This window comes from Hyla sarda, chromosome 10 (assembly GCF_029499605.1).
Source record: "Hyla sarda isolate aHylSar1 chromosome 10, aHylSar1.hap1, whole genome shotgun sequence".
Lineage (NCBI taxonomy): Eukaryota > Metazoa > Chordata > Amphibia > Anura > Hylidae > Hyla > Hyla sarda.
The window spans coordinates 73,915,738-73,935,638 of record NC_079198.1 but is presented as its reverse complement, the minus strand read 5'-3'; the positions used below and the strand labels follow the sequence as shown (position 1 = coordinate 73,935,638).

The 19,901-nt window shown below is 43.4% G+C and overlaps 1 protein-coding gene across 3 annotated transcripts in view; it reads right to left on the bottom strand.

Annotated features, from left to right (window-relative positions):
• The window catches only part of SIK3 (SIK family kinase 3), a 171,431-nt gene that overhangs the window by 84,098 nt on the left and 67,432 nt on the right, over positions 1 to 19,901 (bottom strand). For 2 of the 3 annotated variants that reach the window (XM_056544368.1, XM_056544370.1), the window contains exon 2: positions 7,584 to 7,700. In XM_056544368.1, coding sequence (XP_056400343.1) covers positions 7,584 to 7,700 — 117 coding nt within the window. Of the gene's footprint in view, positions 1 to 7,583; positions 7,701 to 10,054; positions 10,185 to 19,901 lie in introns of those variants that run through there. The other variant, XM_056544369.1, reaches the window with a different exon arrangement.

The following is a 19,901-nucleotide window of genomic DNA, read 5'->3' as shown; positions in this document are numbered from 1 at the left end:
ACAGATGGTAAGGAAACAATAAAAGGTTAAAAAACACATTTTCAGCCCCTTCTTCCATCCCTACCACAAAGAAGCCTGTAGTAGGTTCAGGTATAGCATTCACATAACTTTTATGAGGAGTCTGAGCAGGTTGAAATCAAGTTGCCATTGTTACCCAACAACTGCCCTGGGGTGCCCAGGATGAGAAACACGGCCCTAGCCGCAGACTGTCCAGGAAGAGTTCTCTCAAACCTGATCCATATTGATGGCTTCATCCTGTTTAGACATCACAGCTGTGCCTTCACTTGGGGCAGCGTAAGGATATGTTCATACACAGCTTTTGGAGAGTTCCTTTTAGTGGCATAAAATGTTGCTTTTACGTATTGAAAAATGTCTATTTTTTCCCCACTGACAACAGTAAGCACAACCTAAACTAATTAAAACTAATTTGATACTGTGCAGAAGAAAATCTGTCCATGTCTTTAGCAGAAGCTTATGTAAATGTCGATGCTGGCTTTACCAGTGCCCCATTCACTGCCCAGCACAAAGCCAATTGCAGGCCGAAGCGGTGATCTGCCAAAGATAGGCCAAGATGGCCGCATGTCATTACAAAATGAGGAAGTTCCGTTCAGTCACGACCCAGGAAAGTTGGGATGAGGATGTTGCAGGGATAGGTGACAATGTTTTCAATCTGTTTTTATCTCAGACAGAGCCCCAAGACACGATCACATGGGAAAGGAAAACCTCTTAGAACCAAAGTGCTTGAACAGAACAGTAGAAGAGGCCAACATATGCATCATGGTTTGGGTAAATAAAGTTTAAAAAAAAAGTGTCCCTGTCATTCACCAAAAATGTTTAATTGTTCTTGAGACATGGCAAACGTTTAGATTTTAGTGAATCTGATTGTCCAGACCCCAGGATCATTAGAACAAGAGGGGAGAAGCATGTGTTTGAGTGCTTCACCTTCTGTCCATGTTAAGAACTGAGCAAATCCCCATAGCAAACATCTGTACTGGACAGTTCCTGACATGGGCAGAGGTGTCAGCAGAGAGCACTGTGGTCCGACAGAAAACAACAACTCAACTTCATGTGGAGCATACAGCAGCTGATAAGTACTAGAAGGATTACGATTGTTAAACAAAATGAATTTACAAACCTGTAACTTTCTGGCACCAGTTTATTTGAAAACTTTTTTTTTCCTCCGGAATACCCCTTTAAACTTTTGACAAGTAAATAGGTGAGGCATGGGTGTTGTCTTTCCTGTCCACATAGTTTCTACTTTCTGTTGTTAACAAAATGTCATCCACTGACAGAATAGGACAGAGCAGAGAAAACAAAATCCAGCTTTTTCTATGGCACCTGTTGCCAGAAATGCTTTTCAATTCATCCATTTTGTTTTTTGCTTTGATTTTAAAGAAAACTCACTTTCTTGCCTTCCCTGCCATTTCCTCACTTTCCTGTTGTTTCCAGTAAGAGAATGAAAAGTAGGAAGACGCATATAAAAGTGGGTAAATCTGTCTAGTTAGTGATGAAATAAAAAAGACATGTCCCTCTTAAGAGGGATCACAATCATCAGTTGTGATGTTCTGGTTACGTCTAGAAATGTATATATAGATAAATACTGTAATTATTGGGCTATTTGTTTTTGTTACTTGGAATTGTATAAGGCGGCCCCTCTCGCACTATAAGAACACTTCCGTTATGAACGCCCGTTATAAAAAGCCTGGAAATCGACAGTTATACGGCCGGTACAAAATCACTAACGGCCGTTAGAAAATCCCATTATAGTCTATGGGATTTTTCTAATAGCCATTTTAACCCATTATAGGCCGTTATTTTGTGACAGGCAAAAGATCGGGAGAAAAAGCGCATGGACTAATTCTCCCGTTACTATCGCCTGTCACAAAATAACGGCAGTTATTAATAATGGGCGATAACGGGTTAAAACGGCTATTAGAAAAATCCCATAGACTAAAATGGGATTTTCTAACGGCCGTTAGTGATTTTGTACCGGCTGTATAACTGCCAATTTCAAGGCTTTTTATCACGGGCGTTCATAACGGAAGTGTTCTTATAGTGTCAAAGGGGGCTAACCTATTAAAGTTTATGAAACTTTACTTTGATAATGATGGCCTATTCCAAAAGTAGCCCCATAATTATCATATTGTTGGGGGTCAGACTCCAGTTACCCCGCTGATCAGCTTAAAGGGGTACTCCGCCCCTGGCATCTTATCCCCTATCCAAAGGATAGGGGATAAGATGTCAGATCGCCGGGGTCCCGCTGCTGGGGACCCCGGGGATCGCTGCTGCAGCACCCCGCCATCATTACTGCGCAGAGCGAGATCGCTCTGTGCAGTAATGATGGCGGGGTGCTGCAGCAGCGATCCCCTGGGTCCCCAGCAGCGGGACCCCGGCGATCTGACATCTTATCCCCTATCCTTTGGATAGGGGATAAGATGCCAGGGGCGGAGTACCCCTTTAATGATACATTATGTAGCTGCTGTACCTGGCATTACAGCTCACTCTTAGGCTGGATTCACACAACATTTTCCAAATGTGGAATTCCACTTTGAAATTCCGATGAGTCCAATTGCTGTCTATGGGATTCCTCTGAATACGGCACACTACAGAATTTTAGGGGCGGAGCTTTCCACCACTGACATTTCTCATCTGAGTGAACATGTTCATTCTTTCGGCAAAATAACGAGCTTCTATGCGGTGTCCTTGGAATCTTCAGAATACTTCTGTAGAGTAAACCCGGCATCACACTTGAATAGGAAAAAGTTGCTGATGGTTGCAGTACCAGGTACAGGTGCTACTAAGTGTAATACAATGATACTGTAGATCAGTGTCTCTCAACCAGTGTGCCTCCAGCTGTTGCAAAACTACAACTCCCAGCATGCCCGGACAGCCAACGGCTGTCCGGGCATGCTGGGAGTTGTAGTTTTGCAACTGCTGGAGGCACACTGGTTGGGAAACACTGCTGTAGATGTTAGAGCACTGCAGCCAGATCTCTAGGGGGTTTGTAGTTCGTAGTTGGAGCTTCAACGATTTGATATTGATGGCCTACCCAAAAAAATAAGCCATCAATATCAGAGTTCAGAAAACCCTCTAGTACGTGTTACTTTGCTTTGTTATACCAAGAAGTTATGGGGGAGATTTATAAAAACCTGTCTACAGGAAAAGTTGCCCAGTTGCCCATAGCAACCAATCAGATCACTTCTTTCATTTTGCAGAGGCATTGTTAAAAATGAAAGAAGTGAGCTGATTGGTTGTTATGGGCAACTGGGCAACTTTTACTTTGCAGAGGTTTTGATAAATCTCCCCCTATGTGTCTATTCGTGATGCTTACTTTTGATTTATTTTCCTACTTTTTAGCAGATCCCTATTACGGCAGCGCTGCCATACCTCCCGGCTCCTCATACCTCCTGGTCTTCCTCCCTCCTTGGCTGCTGTGTATGAACACATTCCTATCACAGGTTAGCATGGAGGGTCCTCAGGCGCGATCCACTCGAAGTATCATACAGCACTCGTGCAAGAGAGTGAAGATATAACTGATTTATTTGCCAAAAACAAACAAACGCGTTTCGAGGTACAGCAACCTCTTTCTCAATGTGAGATGCCACGCTCACATTGAGGAAGAGGATGCTGTACCTCGAAACGCGTTTGTTTATGTTTTTGGCAAATAAATCAGTTTTATCTTCACCCTCTTGCACGAGTGCTGTATGATACTTCGAGTGGATCCGAGAACGCGTTTTCTTCACCTTCCTACCCTCAAATGGTCTTTGTCGGTCCGGAACCCCCCGTGACACCGACCACCCGGGAGGCAGCACCACCAGGATCAATCCATTCTACGCTTACAAGTTGTTGTGTCTTTCTGGACACAACTTCTCCAGGTGAGCAGTTTCACTGTAGCACCTCACCACACCATTCATCTTCCCGTCTAGCTCTGCAGGTTAACATGAAGACAAGGAGAGCTGTTGTCTACTAGAGGAGCAGAACAATAATAAACAACAGATAACTACACAACTAGTGAGAAAAAGATGCTCGGGTCATTTCTGGACAGGCACTTTAAAAAGTACGTCTGATGGTGTTTCTGGTGACAGGATATGTCCGGAAATATCAGGGACACTTCTGGGGAGTACTATTACCCCTTAACAACCACGGATGCATATTTACATCTGTGTTGCCGGCTCCCAATCTGTGAAGCGCGCTCAGAAGCTGAGCGCGCTTCATATCTGCGGGGTCCCAGCTGCTATCAGCAACTGGGACCACAGGTAATACCGGACATCGCCGGACGCCGCAATCAAAGTTTATCACGGCATATAAAACGGGAGAATATGCTGAGTGTTCGCTCAGCGGAGCTGTTCGGGATGCCGCGATTTGACCACGGCGGTCCTGAACAGCTGAGAGGAAAACGGGAGGCTCCCTGCCTGGCTCCACGCTGTCCGATCGGCATTTGATTGCTCCAAGCCTAAGATCCAGGCTTGAGCAATCAAGTGCAAATCACACTGATCAATGCTATGCTATGGCATAGCATTGATCAGTGTCTGCAGCCAGTATAATGCATGTTATAGCCCCCTAGGGCTATAACAATGCAAAAGAAAAAGTGTAATTAAAAATAAATAAATAAATAAATGTTAATAAATGTGATTTAAAGGGGTACTCTGGTGAAAACCTTTTTTCATTTAAATCAACTGGTGGCAGAAAGTTAAACATATTTGTAAATTACTTCTATTAAAAAAAAATCTTAATCCTTCCTGTACTTATTAGCTGCTGAATACTACAGAGGAAATTCTTTTCTTTTTGGAATGGTCTCTGATGACATCATGAGCACAGTTCTCTCTGATGACGTTATTATAATAATAACACTTTATTTATTGTTGTCCTTAATGGGATTTGAAGCCGGCAGCGCTGGCGGTCTCTGGACCTGCAAAAGCCGCTGCAGTTCATTGATTTAAAGCGCCCGCTTTAAATAATTGAACTGCAGCGGCTTATCAGCGTATAACATGCAGGTACACTTTAGGCAAAAAATTTTAGCCTAAAAAATGTGTGTTATACGCCGATAAATACGGTAAAGTAGGGTATCATTTTAATCGTATGGACCTACAGAATAAAGAGAAGGTTTCATTTTTAAAATGTACTGCATAGAAACGGAAGCCCCCAAAAGTTACAAAATGGTGTGTTTTTTTCTTCAATTGTGTCGCACATTTATTTATTTATTTTCATTTTGCCGTAGATTTTTGGGTAAAATGACTGCTGTCATTACAAAGTAGAATTGATGGTACAAATAAAAAGCCATCATATGGATTTTTAGGTGCAAAATTGAAAGGGTTATGGTTTTTAAAAGGTAAGGAGGAAAAAAGGAAAGTGCAAAAACGGAAAAACTCTTGATCCTTAAGGGGTTAATGGTAACCTTTTAAATCAGCAGCAATAAAGCTGCAGGCTGCAAATGAAAGCCACAGCAAACATCATAAACTCTCATAATGCTGCTTGTTTATATTGCTAAGTTGTATTAGGCAGTAACATGTAGCACAACTTGGGGAAAAAAACCTAAAATATATTTTGCTTTTAAATCCCAATCTTCTCCAATGGTCATGTGTTCTCCAGTCCATCTTTGCAGCTAATCCCTATCCACAGCAATGATCATAGTGTGTATGACACGAGGTTACAACAATACTGCAGCCATTTAAACAGGCACAGGATGAGGACAGCAGGATCATGAACGCTGGATTTAAAATGGGAGCACATGTCGATTTAATATTTTAGCCCGTAAGAATACAAAAAGAAAAACTTTATTCTTGACTGGTCTTCTAGGACAGGGTTATTCTGTTTTTTTCTTTGTACTTGGATATCAATGTCAAGTAACCAGCTAGTGATAAGGTTTACCAGGTGACCGGCAGATAAACCTGCAGAGTTGGTCTCGTAATCACGCTGTATTTATTCAGCGATGTCTGATAGGGAGCCTATCAATAAACAGTGGGGATAAACATGAATGAATCTGTGCAACCTTCTGAAGCTGACTCTACAAGTACACAGGCAGTTTAGTTATCTAAAAAATATATATATTCAGTGTAAATTAGAGGGAAAACAGGCGAACAAACAAAAAAATAAATAAATAAATAAATAAATGTCATCCTCCACGGTCTACGATGCCATATAGTTGTTAGGCTGTCATTGGATCTTGCTGAAATCAAAAGGTCAGGTGACAAAAACCTAGGGTGGGTGTTTCCCAACCAGGGTGACTCCAGCTGTTGCAAAACTACAACTCCCACCACAACTTGTCTTTGCTTAAATCTTTTTGGGAGACAATGCTTACTATATGAGAAGTGGGAAGTCTGGATTAAAGGGTTATTCCAGGCAAACATCTATAGAAAGGATAGGGGATAAGATGTCTGATCGCGGGGGGCCCCCCACAATCTCCCTGCAGCAGCCCGCATTCTATGCGTAGCTGCGTCTGAAGTCTTGGAAACCTCCGGGCTTCCGAGACGGGGACGTGACGTCACGCCACGACCCCTCCATTCCTTTCTGTGGGAGGGGGCGTAACGGCCGCAACGCCCCCTTGCATAGAAATGAATGGAGGGGGCGTGGCGTGACGTCACGTCCCCGTCTCGGAAGCCCGGCGGTTTCTGAAACTTCAGGTGCAGCTATGCATAGAATGCGAGCTGCTGCAGGGAGATTGCAGGGGGTCCCAGTAGCGAGACCCCTGCGATCAGACATCTTTTCCCCTATCCTTTCGATGGGGATAAGATGTTCTTGCCCGGAATACCCCTTTAAGGATCTGTAGTCTATTACTTAAAGCTGAATTTAGCTTCAGATGGGTTTCTTACACTTGATTTCTTCTTCTTTGTCTCTAGGGTTCATTTACACTATGATTGGGTCTTCTGAGGCGTGTATATTTCGGCAACCTGTTAAAGTAAGATGTCAATGTGGACAGGGCCAGCCCCTATAGACAAGTGTTTCTCAACCAGGGTGCCTCCAGCTGTTGCAAAACTACAACTCACAGCATGCCCGGACAGCCGTCGGCTGTCCGGGCATGCTGTGAGTTGTAGTTTTGCAACAGCTGGAGGCACCCTGGTTGAGAAACACTGACCAAGCATATGTTCACACTGAGGAATTTGAACTGAAAAAGAATAATTTCGGTCAAAAAAATCTAGTTTTTTGCTATTTTCTTCCTTGCATGGAATTTGTGCAGAATTTCCACATGGATTTCGATACAAAACTATTTTTTTCAGTAGGAAAAAAAAAATCCATTTGACTTCAATGGCCTTTTTTACTCGTGGATTCCGCCTGAAGAATGAACATGTTCTGTCTTCAGGCAGAACAAAATTCAGCTTTGGAATTCTGCTAGCAGAAATGTATCCATGTGAACAGAGCAGCGGAAAGTCACGCCCCCTCCCATAGTCTTGCATTGAGGGGGCGTGGCCGTGATGTCATGTGGGGCAAGGCCGACGCCGGCAGTGTGAAAACAGCATTCGAAACCTTTATTTCCGAATGCTGGCCAGTGGAGGACCCCTTTAAAAATACTTGGCAAGAGAAGACACACCAGAATTATTCTTTCTTTAAAGAAGAAATACTGTTTAGGTAACACAGATCTTTGATACCTGATACAGTCGGATAATATGGGGATGACAAAGCATCTTCATGATCTGTACTTCACGGAAAATTTTCTTCAGGTTTTCATCATCCAGCTTGGTCTTATCAATTATCTTAATGGCAACCTTGGATAAAAAGAAAAGAAAGAAAATGTTTAACTTACATATTGTGTATAAACATAGCACAACATGCATAATACTACTTACGGTCAAATTTAAAGGGGTAGTCCAGTGGTGAAAAACGTTTCCCCTATCCTAAGGATAGTAGATAAGTTTGAGATTGCGGGGGGTCCGACCGCTGGGGCCCCCTGTGATCTCTCTGTATGGGGGGCCAGGCTCTCTGGCCAGATAGCGGGTGTCGACCACCGCAAGAAGCGGCGGCAGATGCGCCCCCTCAATACATCTCTATGGCAGAGACTGAGATTGCCGAAGGCAGCGCTCCGGCCCTGCCATAGAGTTGTATTCAGGGGGCGTGTTGGCCGCCGCTTCGTGCAGTGGTCGACACACCCCCTTCCACGGGCTGTCGGAGCCCTGTACAGGAAATCGCGGGGGAGCCCCAGCTGTCGGACCCCCCGCGATCTGCAACTTATCCCCTATCCTTAGGATAGGGGATAAGTTGTTCACCACTGGACTACCCCTTTAAGCCCACGTCAAGCAGTGGAGGGGGGATGAAGAAGGAAATCATAGATCACAAATCATTTCAGAGATACTATTGGGGTATGTTCACAGCTTATTCAATGTTTTCAGTCAGTGGACACATAAAATCTTTAGCTGAAAATCTGACAAAATGCTGCAGATTTTACCTTTGGATTTGCTTGCGTGAAATCTGCAGCTTATATGTAGCTATGTATGAACATACCCATAAATAAAATCGAATAGGAACTACAAAATGTTATCACATGATCCTGCAGCGAGGAGGAGCAGAAAAACACTTGGAATTTCATGGAATTCACAGCAGATAATACTGTTAAATGAAAAAGGAAGGTTGTAAACATGGGACAGCCATTTTTCTCCAATTGAAAAAGACTACAACAAGCCTAAAATGGCTACCTGGGCATTAATATGTTTCATGACAAGTGAAAACGTGTCTGTTCTTTTGCAAACAGCTCCACTCTTGTCTATAGGACGGATCTCATATTACAGCTCTGCCAATAAAATTTGGATAGGGCTGTGATGCAGTACCAGAGAAAACCACTAGGCTAATAGGCTAAGAGTGGCGCTGTTTATGGAAGTTGCTTTTATTCATTCAACTGGGTCCAGACGTATCCCATTGACCTAAATCTCCTGTCTGATAGGACTCCTCTGTGCTCTCTCCTGTCTGATAGCACTCCTCTGTGCTCTCTCCTGTCTGATAGCACTCCTCTGTGCTCTCTCCTGTCTGATAGCACTCCTCTGTGCTCTCTCCTGTCTGATAGCACTCCTCTGTGCTCTCTCCTGTGATAGGACTCCTCTGTAGTCTCTCCTGTCTGATAGGACTCCTCTGTAGTCTCTCCTGTCTGATAGCACTCCTCTGTGCTCTCTCCTGTCTGATAGCACTCCTCTGTAGTCTCTCCTGTCTGATAGCACTCCTCTGTGCTCTCTCCTGTCTGATAGGACATAGGACAGGAGAGAGCACAGAGGAGTGATAGCCCACCCTTACTTACTGGACTATATCCATGGCTGTGCTTCAGCTTGGACAAAACCAATTTATAAGCCATGATTTGTATAAAAAAAAGGAAATAACATTTTCTTATGAAGTATATTAGAAAGGTTAAATGTTTTGCCACGATGTACAACATTTAAAAAATTTTTTGTATCTGACAGTGACCATTTAAAGGATTTTACAATAGTTGAACAGAGAAAAAAAAAAGAAGACTGGAGATGCAGTATTTTTTTCCTCTCATGTCCTGTCCTTCCAATTGACTGACCTATGGACTTCCCTTTAGCTAAGCACAGCGGCCATGTGAACGCAGCCTTATACAGCCTATTTTCATTGTTGCATTTTTGTTTTTTGCTCCTTGCCTTATAGGAGACCAAAATGACTAATGGGGGTCTGAATATAGACCTTCTCCCATTAGGAGAACAGAGGAACACTGACTTAAAAAATGGAGTGTACTGTGCATACACAGCCAGAGCGCCATTCATTCTATATTGAGCTTTCAAACACAGTCAAAAATGGGGACACATGGAAGGGAGGAAAAAACACAGTACTTGTATGGCATACTTTATACTTTATAAAAATGAATACAAATTTATCATAAGATAACCCCTTTAATATTTATAATCCAGCGAACTACTGATTATCCGCCATCTTTCTTTAATATAGATATACATACAGACACATACATGCTTACATGACGCCTAGAAATACAAATGTGAGTAACCACATGCGGAGACATTTACAGGTAGGTAATAATGGATGGAAGGAATGAAAACACTGTGTAGGCAGCCATCATACAGTACGGACAAACAACCTGAGAAGACCCTTTCCTATCTGCTACCTTCATCATATGAACATGAAATCCAGCAGGGGTCTGAGAGTGATGGTGAATGGCTGTACCCAGCGCGCCCCTCTCCTCACAACACGTCCTCATCATGCTTCGTGTTTACAAGTGCAATGAATTGAGCGCTTGTCTTGTAAGGAACAGCCCCTTCATGAGACACAGAGCAGGAGGGCATTCAGGGTGGAGCAGGCGTCTCCTCCGCACATTCAGGACCCCCTCACCTCTTTCCATGCAGGCCATGTAACCTTTAATAGGACTATATTCCTAGGGAATGGAAAGGGCATTTCATAGCACTTTTTTTTGTACATTAAAAAAACAAAAAAAAAAACTTTGGAATCTACAGAGGAATCATAAGAAATTGAAAGTTATATAAGAATACAGTATAGGAAGTTTAGGACGTCACAAAAATAAAAAAAATTCAGACAAAGGAGATTGACCACTTTTCCCTTATTTCTCTGTTCCATATAAAAGCATGTACAGTAGCCATTAGCAGACCAACACATTTATGACTTATACACACAAGACACGGTATAAATGTTTAACAGAAGCAGGCGACACCTCTGAGGCCTGGTGCTATGTCCGTTCATATGCTATTACTAGCAGCGGGAATCCCACTGCGAGTTACGCTACCATTGATTTAAATGGGTCCACAGACAGTCCGCAACAGTGGCAGATTTGCAGACTGTCCGCGGACCCATTGAAATGAATGGTAGCGTAACTCACAGCGGGAAACCTGTTGCTAGTTACTAGCGTGTGAACGCACCCTTAAGAGGTGTCATGGGAGGTCGGAGGACCCCTGTTCTCTAGATAGGCGAGCGGTTCCAGTAGGCGGCATCCTCATCTGTCAGACAATTATGGCATATCCTGGACCTTGAAGTGTACCTGTCATTTTAATAAAAACATTTGACATGTCGAAAGTTTTGATCGATCGGACATAAGGAAAATGAGTGCAGAGATGTCTGCAGACTAGGCTCTGTGACATGCGCTATAGATTCTTTTCTTTTACTACAGAGGATTATAGTCCTGTGCAGACACATGCCCAGTGCTGATCCCCGCTATTTAAGCAAGTGTTTCTCAACCAGGGTGCCTCCAGATGTTGCAAAACAACAACTCCCAGCATGCCTGGACAGCCTTTGGCTGTCCAGGCATACTGGAGAGTTGTTGTTTTGCAACAGCAGGAGACCCCCTGATTGGGAAACACTAATCTAAGCAGAGTATCTGCCACATTACACAGGGTACACAATCATATGATGCACCTTATGTGCACATCACGGAAATATATGGCAAATCTCCCCAGCAGATAAAGGTGTTCTTTACATATAAAGAATAGATCTTGTGGTTAGCACCGGTGTTTAAAGCCCTGACTTTATCAATACAAACTACACAGCTCTAAAAAATTAAGGGAACACTTAAACAACACAATGTAACTCCAAGTAAGTCACACTTCTGTGAGATCACACTGTCCACTCAGGAAGAACACTGATTGACAATTTCACATGCTGTTGTGCAAATGGATAGGTGGAAATTATAGGAAATTAGCAAGATACCCCCCCCCCCCGCCCAATAAAGGAGTGGTTCTGCAGGTGGTGACCACAGACCACTTCTCAGTTCCTATGCTTCCTGGATTATGTTTTGGTCACTTTTGAATGCAGGCGGTGCTTTCACTCTAGTGGTAGCATGAGACAGTCTACAACCCACACAAGTGGCTCAGGTAGTGCAGCTCATCCAGGATGGCACATCAATGCGAGCTGTGGCAAGAAGGTTTGATGTGTCTGTCTGTGCCCAGAGCATGGGGGGAGGTCTAGAGCCGGGGTACTTTTAGTGCCTTGGGGAGTGGTGACCCTGAGGTGCCAAAACATACTGGGTGTAACAAGCTCAATGGCACTCACCCCTTTGATTCCCGGCAATCCGGCTAGGATCAGGGACATTTTTATAGATTCAGCGAGATGTCAGGGCCATAACTCACGGCAACCACTTATTTGTTTGGCTTTTTGATCACTGTGCCACTTAATGCGTGTTTGTACATCACCAGGATTTGTCGTCAGGATGTGGAAAGCCCTTCTGGGTGTGTCTCTCCTGGCGGTCCGGGAGAGGTGTGTGTGGCCATTAGGTCCACACCTCCCTGCACAGCCCGGGCATTGCTACATGGGCAGGACGCTGTTGGTATACAAGCTCTGCAGGCGGATCCTTGGCCTAACGCCTAGGTTGATCCTGGGAGCACTTGTGGTCCCCTAGTAGCTTCGGCGAAAAGGTACATTGAACTTGACCATTGCAGGTGCCTTTTGGCCCAGAGGGGAAGGGTGGTTCTGTTGGGGGCCCTCTCCTTTCTTGCTATGGACGGCATCCTTGCGCACGTTTTTTTCCTTTTTGAGTGTAAGATGTTTGCACCTTTTTCTTGCACTTTGGTGTTGGACAGCACATTCCTCTGCTCTTAAAAGAAATCTGGATGTTTTATGGACCCTCTCCTATCCTGCGCCATGTCTGTTTATCCCAATAACCTAAAACCTCTGACACTGTTCACGACACGCATCCCGTCTACACGTGGCCTGGGAAGTTAAACATAGATGGCACGCATAAACATCCATACTTCAAGCATTACTGCACACACGACACACAAACACTTCTGACGCTGCACATCACATACACTCAGCACTTCTATCTCTTACCGGATGGCTGCTTCTAGGAATACAAAGTGGAAAATCTTCAGGCTAGGGTAAATATAAGAAAACATACATCCACACACCTATAAAACAAGTTGCATAGTGAAGGCCTAAGCATAGTAAAACTGTAGAGAAGATGTGGAGAAAGACCACAATATCTAGTGACTAAAGGCGACCCAACCTATGAGGGATACAAATCCATTTTGATGACTGTATTGCAAACCGAGACCTTCTGAAATGCTGGAAGCGTTAGTCCCCCACAGTTTGTCACTGAAGCACGGGAAGCCTGAGGATGAGCAGATGTCTCACCAAATGTCTGTGTGATGTCTACAGCCAGCTTAGCATTCGGCCAAACTACATGGGAAAGTCTGGATATACCTAGTTATCTGTGATCATCAGAAGAACGTCTAAATATACTGCAAGGGAGTCAGGAAAGAGAACGCAGCTCTCCCTTCTCTAACACAAACACATCCTGATTTTTCCAACTGATACCACAATTGTTACAAGGAAAGCGAACACAAATCTGAGGCTCATACCCAGCTAGGACATTTAACAAACTCTTGCCAGTCTCACAGGGGGCCAGGGACAAGAACCCTCTCAATGGGAATGCCAGATAAACAGTTTTAGGGTAGGGTTAGGCGTAGCACATTTACACTGCGGATGTGCTGATGGAATGGCACTCACAAGAGCGAGCTCCCTGCTGAGGGTTGGTAGCTGTGTGTCCGCTCGCAGTGGACACACAGCAGGAACGTATCGGAGTAGCCACTGTGTCTACTGAGGGAAATTTCTGTGCAGACATTACACCAATGGCGGAGCTAGGACCGCTCAGAAATGCGCTGTCTCAGACTACAATGTATTTCCACACGAACTCCGCAGGAAGAATAGACATTTCTATCCTTTCTGCAGACTCCGGAAATAGGAATTCAGTCATGTGCCCAGTGTAGCAGAATATCGTTTAAAATCAATAGGAAATTCCGCAAAGACATTTCATGATGTGAACATAGCCTTAAGACTGTTTCCTGTGTAGCTTGTCATCACCATTCTCATCAGAAGAAGAAGTTTACTGCTAAAACCAGGGCTGCTTTTATGATACTGTTGCTCTTAAACTTTCTGCTCCCAAAGGACCTTTGCAAAAGCGGTGCATCAATGTCCTCATAAAACCAGCCTCTTGCAAAATACTAAAGTTTTTTTCACACCGGAATACCCCTTTAAAACTCTATCTAAACTGGGACAGGGTCAGCAGAAGATGGCAAATAATAGAGCTTCAGAAAACAGGAAACGTCCCGTGTCTGGAAACCAGTGCTCAATACTACAACATTTAGAATGGATTAATTGAGTTTTTATTGGTATGTACCCCATAAATGTCCGACAGACGTGGGTCTCACCTTAGCCAAGGCAGCTGTTTTACACAGTTGGAATAACTCCTATTGATATTAATGGAGGTGGTGCAAACGGTGTACACTAGGAATTTTTTTTTTAGTGTTTTGGTGTATTTTTTTTCCCTACAAAATGCAGCACACTTTAGAGAACCATTTGAAAATAAGTGCAATGCCCAAACCTTAAAAAAAAACCCTCATACAATATAAAATGTTGAATAAAACAGCACTGGAAACACACAAAAATAAAAAATGGTTGAAATGTTCAGCGTTTACAAATGTATTAAAATGCTGGGGGGGGGAGGTGTGTGGGAAGAAGTGGAAAGAAGGACTTTGTGATGCTCTCCTAAGAAAACTGGAGAGATGAAAACTAAAAACTAATCCCCCAAAAATCCCCTGCATCAATAACATCATACACTGGTCATGTGACACTGCAGTCACTCACTGGCCATAGCGTTTTTTTTTTATGCACATGACAGCACCGGCCATGCTAGGCGGTAACAAAAAAAAGCCATGGTAGATTTACGAGTGAGTAAAATTGTTGTTTTATGCATTTTCTAAAAATTCAAGATTCATCCTCTAAAAACCAAGTATAAAGGTAAAAGCACAACCTTCTTGACATCCTACTCGCCATTATATGTCTTTAAGGAGCTTTCAGCTTCGTATTCTAGACATCACTCGGAAGAATCACCATTGATTTAGTAGCATTAAAAAGCAGAAACCACAAGAAAGATCAAGGACAAAAGTCAGAAGACCCCTTGAGCAACAACGCTATGGTGGGTTAGCTACACTAAAGTGCTTTCACCTTGCAGCGATCAATCTCGGATAATGCACGTTTCTTACACTACACAACGTTCCCATCCAAGAAGGACACACGTCGATGCACATGCCACATTGAAATGCCCTGTTCACTGCGACGTATGCCTCTTATTACCACCATTATTTCATAGCCCATGCTCCTTACAGAAACACAGCGCACAGGCCTACCATTATCACAGAACAAGCCTTCCGGAACATACAGGCAAGGCATCAGCTACGTCTGGTAAAGCCATGGTGACAGCGTCCACTGAGTATAAGCAGAGGGCACAGAATGATGTAAATCCGTATAGAGCGTTCATTTATTACCTGTGAATAGAGCCCTTCTATATAGTTTCTAAAAAGAAAACGTGTTCAGGAATGCGGCCTGCTGTTCATAGACCCGAGAACACAGCTCTGGGTCAGAATGTCACCTACTGCAGTATACAAGGACAAAAAATGACTAAGGCCAAAAAAAAGCACACAAGCCTAACCTCCCCGCAGAAGCTGCATACTGTTCTTGAACCATTTCTTATCTGCTGCATAAGGGATTACCTGTAAAATGCTACACAGGCTTTATCTTCTTGTCGTCCAAGGCTATTAGAACTCCACATCACTTGGATATGGCATTTCTCTATGATCAGATGGGAGTGTGACCTCAAGGACCCCCCCCCCCCCCCCCCCCCCACCCACTAATCCTGAGAAAAAAGGGGCCACAGTGCCAATATTTTGTTTTTACCTCCACCTGGCTGTGCAAAAAAAATGCAGTAAACCCCATTTCCTTGAATAAGTCTAAATCAGCAACTGTTCACGCTACAGAGTCTCTGGTGCTTAGTTCACACGTCAAAAGTTCCGTAGAGAAACTACCGATGAGGAATTGGATTCTGCCACAAGACTGAACATTTTATATATTCCTTCAGAAATCGCTAGAGAAGTTTTGTAAATGGGACAGCGCTTATGTCCGCGGCAGATTGCTGTGGCCAGTAAAGAGCTGATCTTGCATGACACGGATCCCTGAGAAAGTTCCTTATTAGCTTTACATCCCAAAGATTGGACCCACGCTGCTTATAAAGTGATGGCAGGTAACTTTTCAGGATAAGCTGCCATGTGGCTACACTTACTACACTTATTTCTGGCCTTTATACATCTTTGTTATTACATTTTCACAAGTTTTTCCCTCTGCCGGCTTCGTCTTAAATGTTCAGTTTTCCGTGAGCTGGTGGGTGGCTCCCACCACCCATGATGGCTCCCATATTCTACACAGTAGTGGTAATCCTTCTCCTTAGTAACTCCCTAAAAGGCAGCATGAAGGACATTATAGAGCAGTAACAGGAAGCATAAGCTGTGAATAAAGCACTGGGTGAGATCTAATAATTAACCCTAAATTCCTGTAGCCACTTTGTATGCTTCTGACATCTTCAGGTCAATCCACCTCCTCGCTGCCCACAACCTGTGTTGATCAGTGAGCTGATCTCTCTCAGGACCGAGCAGTTTATTGTTGTTTTTTTAGGAATATTGATGTGTTGCACTGTTTTCACACTGAATGTTTACGTCTTGTTTAGTTTTGCTGGTAAAATAAAAGGCATTTTTACTGTCAAAACCAAGCAGACTTTGCTATCTGTTCAAAACGACTCCAGGAGTTGCAGTAAAAACACGTAAGCAAGGTTTTTAGTTGAATCATGGCTGCCATTATGGGAACTCACCCTTTAGGTGTATGTTGATAGGGACCCTTGGTTGTGTCCTACTGGACAAAAAGAACCAGCAGTATGCGATAAAAATTTTTAATAAAACAGATTAATTTAAATGAAAGAGCACGCCCCACTGACAAAGTGTACAGTAACACTCAGTTGTCAATTTATACAAAACCAGGAAGAATATCAGGAGCCTCACAAGGTAGAGTATAATACAATGGTCTTGTCAGGAAAGCGGACAGATACTCTTCGATAAGTCAGTGCTAAGGCTGCAAACACATGCACAACTACATGATTTCTCCTTGCATGGCAGGTTTTGCAATAATTTACTGCTATTTCCATATTACTCACAACCACACCCTGTAATTTTACATCACATGAGATCGCAGGACAAGCAGAACCATGTCAAAAATTTCAATGGAACCAATCAGTAGGTGATTTACCTTGGCCATTTGTGGCATGATTCAGATACTGGAGTGTTAATTTTGTTGCCTGGAGTAGTGAACACATTGAGTCACTGAGGTATTATGCGCTAAACTCACTACTAAACTGGCTTTACTGTGGAAGCAAAAAAACGTGCCAAGACGCTCAGGAATCACCCCTGGGTATCCAATCTCTGGCACAAACATGGCAGCCAGAAAGAAGAAATTAGGTCAAAGAAAAAAAGGATTATTAAGTTGAATATAACTTGGTTGAACTGAAACTAGACGCTCAATGCATGGTGAACCTTTCTACAGCTAATGTAAAAGGAAAAGAACATGCGCAAAAGAATGATGTACAAAACGTATTGTGTCAGATCGCGGGGGGAGTGATCACTGGCAGCCCCCATGATCTCCTGCCCGGCGCCCCAGCTTTCTGCATGAATAAAGTGCGTCGACCTCCGTGCAGCTCTATGGGAGAGCTGGAGATATAGTGTTCGTGTATCTCTGGCTCTCCCATAGAAATGCATGGAGGGGGCAAGCCTGCCACCACTTCGTGTCGTGGTCGACACACTTCATATATGTGAAGAGCCGGGCAGGAGATCACAGAGGTCCTTCAGATAGGGCATACATTTTTTTTAAGACTGGGTAAATCCTTTAGGGTACGTTCACACATACGCAGATTTGATGCACAGGATTTTCTGCTGCAGATTTCAATGTAAACTAAATGACTGAGCACAGATTCTAATCGGCAGTTACAAATCCTGCGCATCAAATCTGCGCAGGATACTGAAGGTGTGAACGTACCCTTAAAGAAAAAAGGGTACAACTGTACTGTAAGGCCATGTTCATTCTTGGTAGATTTATTGCAGTTTTTAAGCATGTATTCTGCACCCAAACCTGCAAAAGTATAATACATAAAAAGGGGGAGAAAGGCGAGACACCCAAAGCAAAAGCCTCATGTACTGACACTTCATCACAAAATCAGTCAGTCTGTTCACCTACACTACACCCAATACAGTGTATAACAGTGTGGGTGAACAGGAGGGGACACTTACTTACATATGTCCAGTAGGTCCTGAGATATGTCCCCCAGAAGATCCTCTGCTGAATTCAGTGAATCACATGCAGGGGGCGGGGCTTCGCCGACTCAACTTACATATTCATTAGGATGTGGAGTCACAGACAATGGATATGTAAATCGAGCAGTAGGTTCTGCGATATGGGGACATACCTCAGAACCTACTGTACATATTTAATTAAGTGACCCCTCGTTGGACTCCTGTTCACTCACACTATAACCCAGTTTATTGGGTGTAGTGTGGCTGAACAGTCTGACAGTTTTCCTTTAATGTTCTCCCCATCACAGACCATGCTTGCCTATTTTCTGAGTCTGGCTTACTAGCTCATTGGTCCTATATTTTTCCAGTTTAGCAGCGGCAGATGGGAAGACACAGACTGCAAAGAAACAACACAGGCTACCAGTAAGTGATAGATCTCCCCCCTGGGCAGCCTACACCAGTGTTTACCAACCAAGGATCCTCCAGCTTCCAACTACTGCAAAACAACAGCTGGAGGCACCCTGATTGGTTGACACTGGCCTAGGTTGTTGACTACTGCTCTATAATGTTCTCTATGCTGCTGTTCCTTAGAGTGTGAATAGAGATGTAGAACAGCAGGATCTCGTCTTCTGTGTGTGCGCAGTGTATGGGAGGCATCATGGAGGCAAGGTCAATCCACTAGCTCAGGGATAGCTTAATATGTACACAGACACACACACATATATATATATATATTAGTTATTTGACACAAATAGTACTAGTCAATGGACATATAGTTTATTCTAAAAAGTACAGTGGTCCCTCAAGTTAAAATATTAATTGGTTCTGGGACGACCATTGTATGTTGAAACCATTGTATGTTGAGACCATAACTCTATGGAAACCTGGTAATTGGTTCTGAAGCTACCAAAATGTCATCCAAAAATAGGAAAAAGTGAGAATTAAAGAAAAATAAGTAGATAACTAATATAGATAAAGCAAATCCTTACATATAAAAGTAAGAAAGATCTGCTGGGAGCTGTAAATCACTGTCTATGTCAGCGTTTCCCAAGCAGGGAGCCTCCAGCTGTTGCAAAACTACTACTCCCAGCATGCCCGGACAGCCTTTGGCTGTCCGGGCATGCTGGGAGTTGTAGTTTTGCAACAGCTGGGGGCACCCTGCTTAGGAAACAATGGTCTATGTAAAGGAGAGGAGCTTCTTCTGGGGTACGCACAATGTCCTAAAAAAGTAATGGAGTCACCCTCACCTGGTGTCCAAAGGAGCAGCTAACACTGGCACAGGTAAAGAGTACAGAACATGTAATACCTCCCTGTACTGTAGGGGGCGCTACCAGACACCAGTCAGTGCATACACTTCAGTAATACAGGTAAAGAGTAGTACAGAACATGTAATACCTCCCTGTACTGTAGGGGGCGCTACCAGACACCAGTCAGTGCATACACTTCAGCAATAGAGGGGTTTTACCAGTGAATGCCCATTCTGATTGGTCGGTTCTTTCAGCCATTGACACGTTTCACAGATCTGGACCGTCTGTACATGGTATGTTGAGTCTGGTTTCAACTTACGATGGTCCAGAAAAGACCATTGTATGTTGAAACTATTGTATGTTGAGGCCATTGTAAGTTGAGGGATCACTGTATAATATTGCGAGCCATCAAAATATAGGAAATACAATGTCAAAAGTAATTTCCAGATGAATTACAAAATAAATAAAAAATATATATATAAAAAAAAAAGGAAATGTCAAAATAGATGACATATTCCAAAGTTCTGTCTGATGGGAAGGGGCAATCTGTCAGTTTCCGCTGCACTGTAAGGTCCCACGGTTATTTGGAGGAGTA